Source organism: Nothoprocta perdicaria, unplaced genomic scaffold (genome assembly GCF_003342845.1).
Source record: "Nothoprocta perdicaria isolate Ctin4 unplaced genomic scaffold, notPer1 scaffold_163, whole genome shotgun sequence".
NCBI classification, from domain to species: domain Eukaryota; kingdom Metazoa; phylum Chordata; class Aves; order Tinamiformes; family Tinamidae; genus Nothoprocta; species Nothoprocta perdicaria.
The window spans coordinates 766320-777343 of NW_020454794.1; the positions used below are offsets into that span (position 1 = coordinate 766320).

Sequence of the window (11024 nt, forward strand, 5' to 3'; positions counted from 1 at the left end):
GTTTCCCACAGTCACTTCTCTCTCCTCCTCGGGTGAGGTTGCCTGACCCTCAGGTCGCTTCCCCTTTGCTGTCTTTCACCCCACTCCTYGCAGTTCGGTTTCCGACCGCCTCGGCAAGCGCCCCGAGGGACAAGGGAAGGCTGTTGCTCCCCCCAACCTTCAGGTGACTAAACTAACTGCTGCTGATGTTAAGCACATCACCAGCACCATAAAAAAACAAACAAAAACAATKTCAAATGACAGGACCTGCAGCCCTAATCATGCACAGACTTCAGGAAAATATCACGCACTTCTGAGGACGCTGGGGCAATTGTGAATGGGTAATTCCTGATTGCTGGACTTCTTTCAAGGAAGGCAAGGGACTACCAAACGTTACGTTTCTTCTAAAACTACAGTGGCTTTCTTTGGGAAGTAGAAACAAAATTGCATAATTCTCAACCACTGGAATGGATCTTAACACAGCAGGTAGCACGACCTCCGTAGGTGTAGCAACAATTYTCCAGAGTATCACATCGAACACAGTCTCCCCCTGTATTTTTTGCAGCTAATTGCTACTTAYTCTTCCTCCCAATTCCCTCACCATGGAGGTGAGGGACATCAGTAACTCATTTCAGACCGAGGCATGCTGGTTTTCTGAAGCACAGTGCTCAATTATGGCACTTGCTAGCTATGCTTTCCAAAGCTGCCAGTGAAGTGTGCATTTGATTGGTCCTAATGAAACAAGGTTTTGCCCAAAACCAACAGTTGCTGGTTACAATTACTCTATTCAGAACTCAGAGAGGTGTATACCACTCGAGAGAAAAAAAAAATAAATASAATAAAAATAAATACAAATTGGACAACATTCATTTCTTAACTTTGAAAATTGAGAGAAAAATCAAGGAGCTCCTACAYTGGAATTGAAAGTGCACATTTCTTGTATTCTGGCACAGAATAAAAAGATTCCGCTTTTAATCTGAGGAGGYGTAGCAAACATGCTCCTTAACACACGCTTCTTGGAAAGTCAACCAGGAATATCTTCTTTTAAAGCACAGTAATCAACTGACAGAGCAATTTGAAATCTCGCCTAACAAACTGTGTTTCATAGATCAGAGTGGTTTTGGAACAACMTGGTAACAAGGAAACTACTGATCCTCCCTGCTGTGAAGGTGAAGACTTAAGTCTTTGACTAGGTACCAAGACTTGCAAGAAGTTGACTAACTGGATCCAGTTCAAGATTGCACAAAGCGCTGCTTCACAAAAAAGCATCCAGGCCAATCACCCAAGGAAATCCAACTCTGCCAGGCTATAGATCTTGGCCTCAAAAGAGTACAGAAGGTACAGGAAGAAAGGAATCCACTCAGATAGCAACTGCAAAGGGGCCATAAATAAAGGATTTATTTTAGTCTTGGACTAGCGCAACACAACGAAAAGCAAAGAAGCAAACAAGTCTCAGCACAGCTAGAGGAAGACTCAAACTCTAAAGCAAAAACCCCATTATCCTTATTTAATTTGACCGGTAACTAAAAAAGGTCACCTTTAGTCCTCCACCAAGCCATGGCTATTTGTATTGTGACCCCTAGCTTTTGTTGTTGCTGCTTTTAAGGAGATCTACWTGGAGTATTAGCACTGTCACATTTTTCCGAGCCCTCAGGCTGCACTTTAGCCACACTGCTCACCAGTATTTGCTGCTCTCGGGTCAGGGGACACTGCAATATGCCCCAGAAAAGCCTCTGCTCTGGACAAGCAGGGGATCGAGGCTGCAGGGCAGAACGTGCTGTCCCATCCATCACGCTGCACAACTGCTCTAATTAGAAGCAGGCCAACCAAGCTGAGATTCAAACTGGCTGCTTTTTAATTCTATTCAGAATTAAGAATTGCCAGAGGAGCACTGGTTTTGAATTGCATTTATCAAGAAAGCTCCAGATTAAAAAAAAAAAAAAAAAAAAAAAGAGAGAGAGAGAGAGAGAGAGGGAGAGAGAGAGAGAGAACAAGGCAAGATAAACAAAACATAAAGCAGTAAAACAATTAGAGGGAAAGACAGTGATGAACACAGTTTCAGCTGTATACCAAAGGCCCATTTCTATATGTAATCTTTTTGCTCCAATCGAGGCAGCCCCCAATTCTATCATGAAGAATTCCGGGAGAGCAACCAGCTTTACAGAGGAGAAAAGGCAAATAATTGATTACTAACCTTTCTACATTGACTGGCTTGTCAAATTTAAATAGAATATAGTCCCCAGCAACTGGTGTGACAGCCCAGAAGAAGTCTTCCCCTACGTAGGTCTTTTCTAGCGTATGCCCTTGGTAGACCTTTAAAGACGTGGAAACCTCCGCAGGTGGATTCACGTGGATTTTATGCAGTAAAGGCTTCAGGAAGTCTTTATCCTAGTTGGAAGACAGACAAACATCAAACTGAGTGGGCAATCCATTACATTCTTCTCTTAAGTGGCTACACTTAAAACAAATGCTTGGAAACAAAGAGAAAACAAATGTATTTCTCATTGTTGGATATACTAGATCTTGGGTTGAAAAATAAGATTATTATGCCATTACAGGCAGAAAGTTAGAAACAAAACAAAGTAACTAACACATATGCACAAAAACTGAGTTTGGCATTTCTTATACTTGATAGTAACAGCTTAAATCAGATTTAAAACAGCTTAAATCAGATTTAAGTCTAATCAGAGCTATACATGATATTCTTGAAAACACTTCACAACAAGAAAATATTTTTCTCAAATGCTAACAAGTTTTTTCATCAAATGAGCCTGCTATGAAAAGTAAGGAAAATTTAAGCTACTAACTGTGAGTTTCTGAATCTTTCCTGCTAGTGAAGAGTGAAGGCCAACATGCTGGAAAAGAGAAGGCCTGAAGCGTATCCGCAGGTTAGATTTCTGTCGATCACAATGTTTCTGAAAGCAAGTGAAAAAAAAGAAAATCATGTTAGCAATCCAACCAACAGTTGTTGAGAATTAATAAAACTATGTCTATGATCCAGGAAAATCAACAAGAGCCTGGACCTATTTACCCCATTCATATCTTCTTCAGAAATCTAGCATGATCCCTGTGCCCATAAAAAATTATTCACTAAAGAAGTAAACATCTCTTTCTTATGGCTAGGAGGCTGTAGAAACAGGGTCTGCGCAAAGGCATTACCTGAGAATGAAGAACCAAAGTTTAGTCCTCACTAGGAAGGGAACCTTCTATGTGACAGGTTTTCCAAGCTTTAATACTCTGCATTGTCTCAGAGGAGAGACATGAAAATGATATTACTTTAGGATTGTCAAGTACAGAAACTAACTGGCTTTTTGCTTTTCCCAGCTATCATCTCTGTCTCCCCAATCTGAAGCAATAACAACGACAATTATAAGGCCTCTCTTTGTCTCCAAAACTTTGTTGAAATCAAAATTTCRATGAGAAACAAGACTGGCATACACAGTAACTATGATATGGTTACACATGCTTCCAACTATATTCCAATTATGTATATATTATTATTATATATATATATTATATATATTATATATATATTCCAACTACACTAGCTTCCATCTCAAAAATAATAGTTCACTATAACAAAAGCATTTTAGAAGCTTCATAATGAAAACAAACTTACAGCATCTTTCTCTGGATTACAGACTTTCACCCAGAGGATATGGTCCAGTAGCCAATCAATTGGTTTCTCCTTATAAAACATAAATATGAACTCTACAATAAGAGTGATATCTGGAGACTGGAACATTTTACCTAGGATGACATGAAGGATAACAGTCATTATTGTAGATTAAAGGTAGCACTGTCCTCTGCAATCAGAGAGACAACAGATGGTGTGTTTGTGGCAAGATGTGTTAGTCATGAACAACTGGAACTCTTAGACACTATTAAAAGGTTCATACCATTTAGCTAGGCAAAAATAATGAAAATGGACACCTATTCAAACGAGAACTCTGCAGTTATACCCTGGTAACATTATTCAATGTAAAATACAACGCAGCTTCCCTAAAAGGAAAAATTTACGCTTTTTCCCTAGTTTAAGTGATCCTAATTTTGTCTAAAACAGAAAGAGRATATTAGCAAACAGAAGTTTACTTCCACATAGCAAACCTACGTAAGCCCAAAGCGCTTTTCTCTAGGTCTAGATCAACATGCTACTGCAAGCTGCGCAGTCAGATTCTCCCCTGAACTGTGGAGGACTAAGTAATATAGTGATGTTGTCAGAAGCAAAAACCATGCGTGCACGCAAAGCCAAGAGAGGCAAGTGCAGCTGCAAAAACCAGAAGGGCCGGGGTGAGCCTGGGCTGCYGGTACTTGCACGAGCTCCTTCAGGCGCCACCGACCCCTGGACATTACATTCCCAGACCCTGGCGAGGTTCACGGGTGCGGRGAAAGCCCCTCTCTGACTCAGGATGAGGGCTGCAGGGAGGACTGCCAGGAGGCATTTCCAGCCCCCTGCTCCTGGAGCCTCCCGCCAGCACGAGAGCCCCTCACGCRAGGCAGCCCTACAGCACTGCTGGCTGAAGTGCCGCCACCCGCCCAGCACCCAACACGGCCTTCACTCTGCAGCAACCTCCCCCGATGGGTCCCTCCACCGCTCCCATCCCGTCCCATCCTATTCCAGCCCCGGGGGGCTCACATGGAACCTCCCGCCCTGCGGAGCTGCTGCCCCGGCCCCCTGAACGTGTTGGGGGCGGCAGCCCCTGGCCAAGGCTCTCGCTAGCAGCCGGCGGGTGCCGGCAGCAACCCCGCTTCCCTGGGCCCCGGCCTGGCTGGAGAACGAGGGGCAGCACCGGCCTCGCTGTCCCGCAGCTCTCTGGCAGCTGCGGGGGACGGAAACGTCATGGAGGCTGGGAGACACCGTCAACATCTCCCTGAGACGCAGCCAAAAAAAAAATCAAACCAAAGAGACCTAGGCAGAAAACTGCCTCCAAGAGAAGACAGCGTGAGAAGCTTGAGGCAACGGCTTGTCCTGCACCATGTTCACACACTCGGCGCTGCGTGTGAGAACAGAGGTGTCCACAGAGCACTACTGGCACAGTCTTGGGGTATCAGGTGCTGTGCCCACTCACAACCTAGACTTGGAAAGAAATTTCAAAATATAAACCAGTAAGACTTAAACGTAACACTATGTTCTGTAGAACCATGGGGATTTCTAAAATGAGGAAGATTTTCTCCATATTATTGTTTTATTTATATAGACAAAAGTGAGGGCCAGGATTGAGAAACATATATATATTTTTATATAGACACATATATACTTATGTGTCTGTATATATATACATATATATAAAATTCTAGTATTTATTATGTCTTGCCAAGATTTCAATCTGATTTTCAGTCCATATAAACACTATCATCAGTAAACTATTTTGATCTCACAGTATTTTGCTGTACAAGCACACAAGCACAACACTTGTGCTTGCAAACACAACAAAAAGAAAAACTTCGTTTTCTGCTATTATCTGCACTGCAGAGCTCTAGATCATTCCTTTAGTCTTCTGCAAAAGCAGCACGTTAGCTATGCTCACAATAACTCTATAGTCGCAAGAGCCTGTCCTAACCGTGCTTGATGCCTTTTAGGATTTTCCCTGTTTATGACAAGCAATTTGCTGACAATAAAGCCAAAATCTTGTTACTTTAGTCTCAGATATATGCCTTGATCTACTTTTTCTTCCTCAACTCCGACTATCTGGATAATTTGAGCAATACCAAAATCAGAGTAACTTGCTAATACGAGTGCAGCAGCAGTTAAGACACAGAGGCACATTGAGATTCAGGGGAACTCCTTCAGATCCCTCCATTCCAGGTTTGCTCCAGCTGACTGTGTGCTCTGGAGAACGCTTCAGCTCACAGGCAGCGGGAAGACAGGCCAGGATTTCTCACGAAAGCCACTAGGACTTTCCTGCGCCCTCATGCCGGGGACAGCAGCACAGGTTGGATCCAGAGGAGAGAGAGAAACTTYCCCTTCCCCAGAGCTCCTTAGGGAACTGGCCTCTGTCTCACCCGTTATTTATTAGCTACTTGACAGCACTTAGGGCYGTGCTTGCAGCATCAAAAAGTGAAAGAAGGCGACTTCTGCTCCAGGGAAGAGTTAGCAGAACCCGGGAATCCTGCTGTCAGCCGCAACACTTCATTCAACAACTCTGTTTGCCGCCTCTTCATCTAATACTTTTTCCACCTATAAAGCACATAGGTTCTACCTATGCCCAAATTAGGCCTTCAGCTCAGAAATGAACAGCTAAGACAAGAAAGACCCTGTTTTTTTCTTAGCAGAGCTTGCAAGTTGATGGAGGTTTCTGAAGGCTTGCAGCAAATCAAGCACACCTCTCTTCTGCAGCTGTTATTTCTAAATCACTAGCACCCAGGCAATTCTGTGTTCTGCTTTGTCTTAGGCAAGTAAATCTCAYGCAAAGCTCCAAATGATGAACTCTGCTGTTCTCCACAGCTCTCCACGATGCCAAATTATCACTGCAGGAGGCTGCATCAAACCCCACAAAGGGGTAGTAGAGATGAGACAATTCTGCAGCAGGAGGAACATGCATAAACTTTCTGTGCCATATATGGTTACTACACATCTACGTGTCTCCAAGGCAGAGGTATTAGTCACTTCCATGAAGGCTGATATTTCTCTCAAAATTTAAAAGCAGAGTAAGCAGCTAAATTGGGAGAATCAAATTTCAGCTTTTCTGGTAGAAAAGCAACAGTAAGATGTGCAGCCCCAGTGAAACCCACACAAAAGTCTACTCATGCTAGGATTCAATTAAAAGGAAGCCAGCAAGTGTGATGAAAGGCACATGGAAGCAATCAGAAGGATGTAACACTAAATTTAATTGGAATTATTTTTGGAACCTATCTGGAGAAATGCCAGTAAGGAAATCTTTAAATTACATTAAATATTTTTTATCATGATTAAGCCAAATCTTAGTAATAAAAATGGGCCAGTCACCCTTTTTTGCTTACACACTGTTCCCTGTAAAGCAGCCCTGGGAATGTGAAAGGAGAGATACACACAAATTATTAGAAAATCATATCCATGGAGCAGACTTCCTAACCTGTACCTCCTGCACTTCCTAAACTGTAAATTGATTTCACGCCCATTTTTATGCCCATTTTGACATCTTAGTCTTACAAAACTGCAATTTGCAAATGAATACGCTCTACTACTCCATCTGCATTGCGCTAATTAAGTACAAGCAAAATGCACATAAATTATTTCTATAGCCCAGGAACTTCATACAGAGTCTATTTGCAAAGAGCAATTAGCACCAGAGCTAAAACTCTAGCCCCAACCAAGTCCACAATTAAACTTTAAGTGTTCAAAAGCAGAAATGACATTTAATCAGATTCTAGCATTCAGGCACTCTCTCCAACCACATAATCAGAGATCTAAGAGTTGGCAGTGGGTCCCCCAAAGAGACAAATCTATTTAAGGCAAAAGCTGCAGTAATTTCATGATTTTAATGCTTATGTCTCTGTTATAGAAGGCTCCTTTCCCTCTTCCTTCCACCTCAGGCCATAAAGCTAATCAGATACAYTATAGCTGAAACAGGAATTCTGCCAGTAGCCCAAGGCAAGCAAGCAAGCTGGTTATGGGGCAGCCAGCGAGGGGGTGAGAGGAGGTGGGGGTTCTGCCCATCTCCTGTCCTCCATCTCTCCATCATCCCTGCAGGCCACACTCAACRTACAGCTCAATGCACAAATTGCTATTTTGCCCACTGAAGAAGCCTGTGAGGAGGTGGGCACTGGTTCCCCTGTAACCCTGCAAGCAGGGAAGGTGTGAGAGCGCCCAGGTCAGGGAATAGCCCTTCAGTGGCACACCTGACCTTGAGCTGGGGAYGGGCAGTGTCGGCCCTTCACACAAGTGCCAAGGCCTCCCTCTGTTCAGCAATCTAGGCATCCCACTGTTTAGCAAACCCACTGTTTGCTAAAATGATGGGTTGCAGAGCTAAAATGAAGCCTTTCTCTGAAAAAGCAGATCCAAATTAAAAATAAAAGAACAAGAGAACAACAAGATTTTCCAAGACAATGACAGGACTCGGGTACATGTCAGGCTCTTCCCTCTCTGAGCTCAACTTTCAACCTTTGCTTTGGAATCATTTGTGCTGACTAAACATGGAAAGCTCCGCCGTCTGACTCCGTTTTCARTTTTTCCTTACACATCTCCAGCTTAGTGCTTTTAATTAGACCACGACAAGCCACTGCAGTAATGGAACAGGCTTTCAATTCATCAGACTTCCCTTCCAAACTTTCCTTTCACTGCTCTTCTTTTAGCTTAGGACCTCTCTGTAAAAACGTATCAGTGTCAGAGAGAACAAATAAACCACACAGTGTTTTCAATGACAGTTAAGCCTTGGCAACCCCAGGTGCTGCATTAGCTTCCCTCAGTGTCAGGCCCATCTTTGCAAATGACAGACAGACTCAAACGGTCTCCAGGAAGGAGCAGACTGCCGTGATTTCTCCTTCACGCACTAGAAAGGTGAGGATAGGACAGCTTTGCTAAAAAGACAAATCCACATCTTCTGATTCTGTCAAGTTTTGGCTCAAATGGCAACAAGCTSGTTGTAAGCTGAGTTAGGATTTGCGATTCCGCCTTTTACTCCGCATATTGAGTCACGTTTAAATGACATTTTAGTTTTAATTACAGCTAAATTCACACTAAATCATTCTTTGCAATTCGATTGTTAATATTTTTAAAAACAAATAAACTTTTATTTATAAATTTTTTTATAAACTTTTATAAACTTTTATTTATAAAACTTTTATTTATAAAATGCCCCTGTTGTCAACAGTTTTCATTTGTCAATCAAAAAGAAAATGATGAAACTATTAAAAAAAAAAAAGAGTTAAAAACAAAAAAGAGTTAAAACCAGAAAATCGCTCAAAGAACTAYTGGACTCTTATTCCCCTATTCCTTGGTCTATTTCCAGTAGAAAGAAGATAGTTTTGAGGTCRGATCACTATTATTCACAGATTGTGAGGATAAATGAAGTTTTAAGTGCTAAAATGTGCATTTTCTTACCAATGAAACCCAGCTGAGAAAATTCCAGAATCATCCAATCTTCAGAAGCWAGCTGAAGTGCAAAATTTTTTATTGTGCTGAAATAATTCTGCTTGACAACAATGTCATCTTCAAGCTGGAGGAAGGTAGCAGTGATACCAACGTAAATCAAAAACAGCAAAGCAACAGAGAAAGTACAGCTAGGAAAAACTGATTTAGAATATACTGCTAACACATTCCCTATATTCCTAATTTAAGCACTGCTATAAAATCTAGATAGTGCAAATAAAAATAACTAGCATAGAAGCAGGGATCAGTGTTTATTTGCAGTACACTAACCTAAATATTTTTATAGCAAAAGTCTAAAATTATATCTCAACAAATTACTTGAGAACATGGAGCTGTGGACTAGGTAGTAAAACCACATTGCTTTTCCAGCTTCTCTTTTCAGAGAAGAATCATCCACAACACAATTTGTTAGACTTTGGACACCATCAATGCCCTATATGGAAAACATACAGAATCTCTGTGTTATTTATAAGACAAAACATGACYGCTTACTCATTTACCTACTAGCACTAAAGGAATTTATTTCTCCCTTGAGACAAAAAGTTAAAGATATGCTTTCTACAGAGGTGGGATTCTTTCTGTGTGATTAACTTTCAGAAACAAAGAAAAAGAAAAAAAGGAAAAGAAAAATATAAAATCAGGTGCATAGTCTAAATCATTTACAGTTTAGGTGGCCTTGTACAATTCATGAAACTCAAAGTAAATGCAGGCTGCTCCTCTAAGTATCCTGCTTCTCCTACCTCASCTCCCCATTTTATATAGACTCCCATATGTCACTTGATGCACAACTGCAATRGGAGAGAGGCATCTTCAACAGCAACCAATTAGCACAGCTCTCTCTGTAAAAACTGGATGAAAGGAGATGGATGGAGCTTTCTACCCAAAGGATACAGTCCCCAAAACTAAATAAAGGCCATAAATAGAGTCATACACTAGCTACAAGCTACCTGTAGGTATTGCTTCTACTTCAAAGTAGGAAACCAAGATTATGGTTTCTTGGAACTATTCTGAGCTAAAATAAATTTAAAATTACTTAAGTTTCTTCTCAACAGCTTTTTTCTTGTTTTCAGAAGAAAATAAGATTTTTTCTTTAAAAGAAAATAAGTCTAGTGATGCTATCAAAATATATCTGTATAGAATGTAGAGCCATACTAAAACAGCACTGCAAAATGCCTACAAAAGAAAGTAAAAAATAGATTTTGACTTTCACTGTGTTGATGATTTTATGCCTAGGAGAGTCAACTCTAAACAAGGTATGCAGGAAAACCAGCAATTGAACAGTCTGCATTTCTTCTTCCCCCTCCATTTTTTTTGGCAAGTATCTACATATAAAATAAATCAGAAAGGACAAGCTCATTTCTCATTCAGGCTGTTGGCTTCAAAATCTCTACTCCTTATGTAACGTAACCAGGATTATGGCCCTCATGAAACTATGGAATCACACTGTCTCTATTCTGCACAGGTCTTGGTGCTGTGCCCAATACTACAGTTTCTGGAGACTCACTTGAAAACTTGGCTCAAAATAAAGATCAGAAACTTACCTGAATGTAATAAACTCCCTTTTTCTGGGCATACATCATAAGAAAACAGTAATCCAAATTTTGTTTTGTTCTCCATCTGAAATTAAAATAAGAATTTAAGGATTAGGAAAAAAATGTTATTTCAACACACACTGGCAATGCAAAGAACATCACACTATGAAGGATGACGCATATTACTGAAATGTTAGGACATTTGCTTTTGGCACTGCTCCCTCAGGAAATCCTCTGTCTGAAAAAAAGTGGAATAAATCTTTGCCCTTATRCTTTCATACAGACAGGAAAGTGGTTCAATTTGAACCTGATCACATGAAAACAACCTGACATTTCACTAAAAACGCAATTGCGTTTTAAGTGCAACAGAAATATTCAGTGGAAACTATTGGATTTTACACTGTATTTTAGAAGAGAAAAACAGCAAACAAAAAGGTCTACATACA

General features: G+C 41.0%; 1 protein-coding gene across 1 annotated transcript in view; it reads right to left on the minus strand.

Moving 5' to 3' along the window:
- The window catches only part of MGAT4A (alpha-1,3-mannosyl-glycoprotein 4-beta-N-acetylglucosaminyltransferase A), a 60152-nt gene that overhangs the window by 10931 nt on the left and 38197 nt on the right, over positions 1 to 11024 (minus strand). Inside the window, exons 7-11 of the mRNA XM_026035616.1 lie at positions 10588 to 10663; positions 8999 to 9113; positions 3599 to 3729; positions 2787 to 2894; positions 2174 to 2367 (exon numbers count right to left, since the gene is read on the minus strand). Of these exons, the coding sequence (XP_025891401.1) occupies positions 2174 to 2367; positions 2787 to 2894; positions 3599 to 3729; positions 8999 to 9113; positions 10588 to 10663 (624 nt within the window). The remainder of the gene's footprint in view (positions 1 to 2173; positions 2368 to 2786; positions 2895 to 3598; positions 3730 to 8998; positions 9114 to 10587; positions 10664 to 11024) is intronic.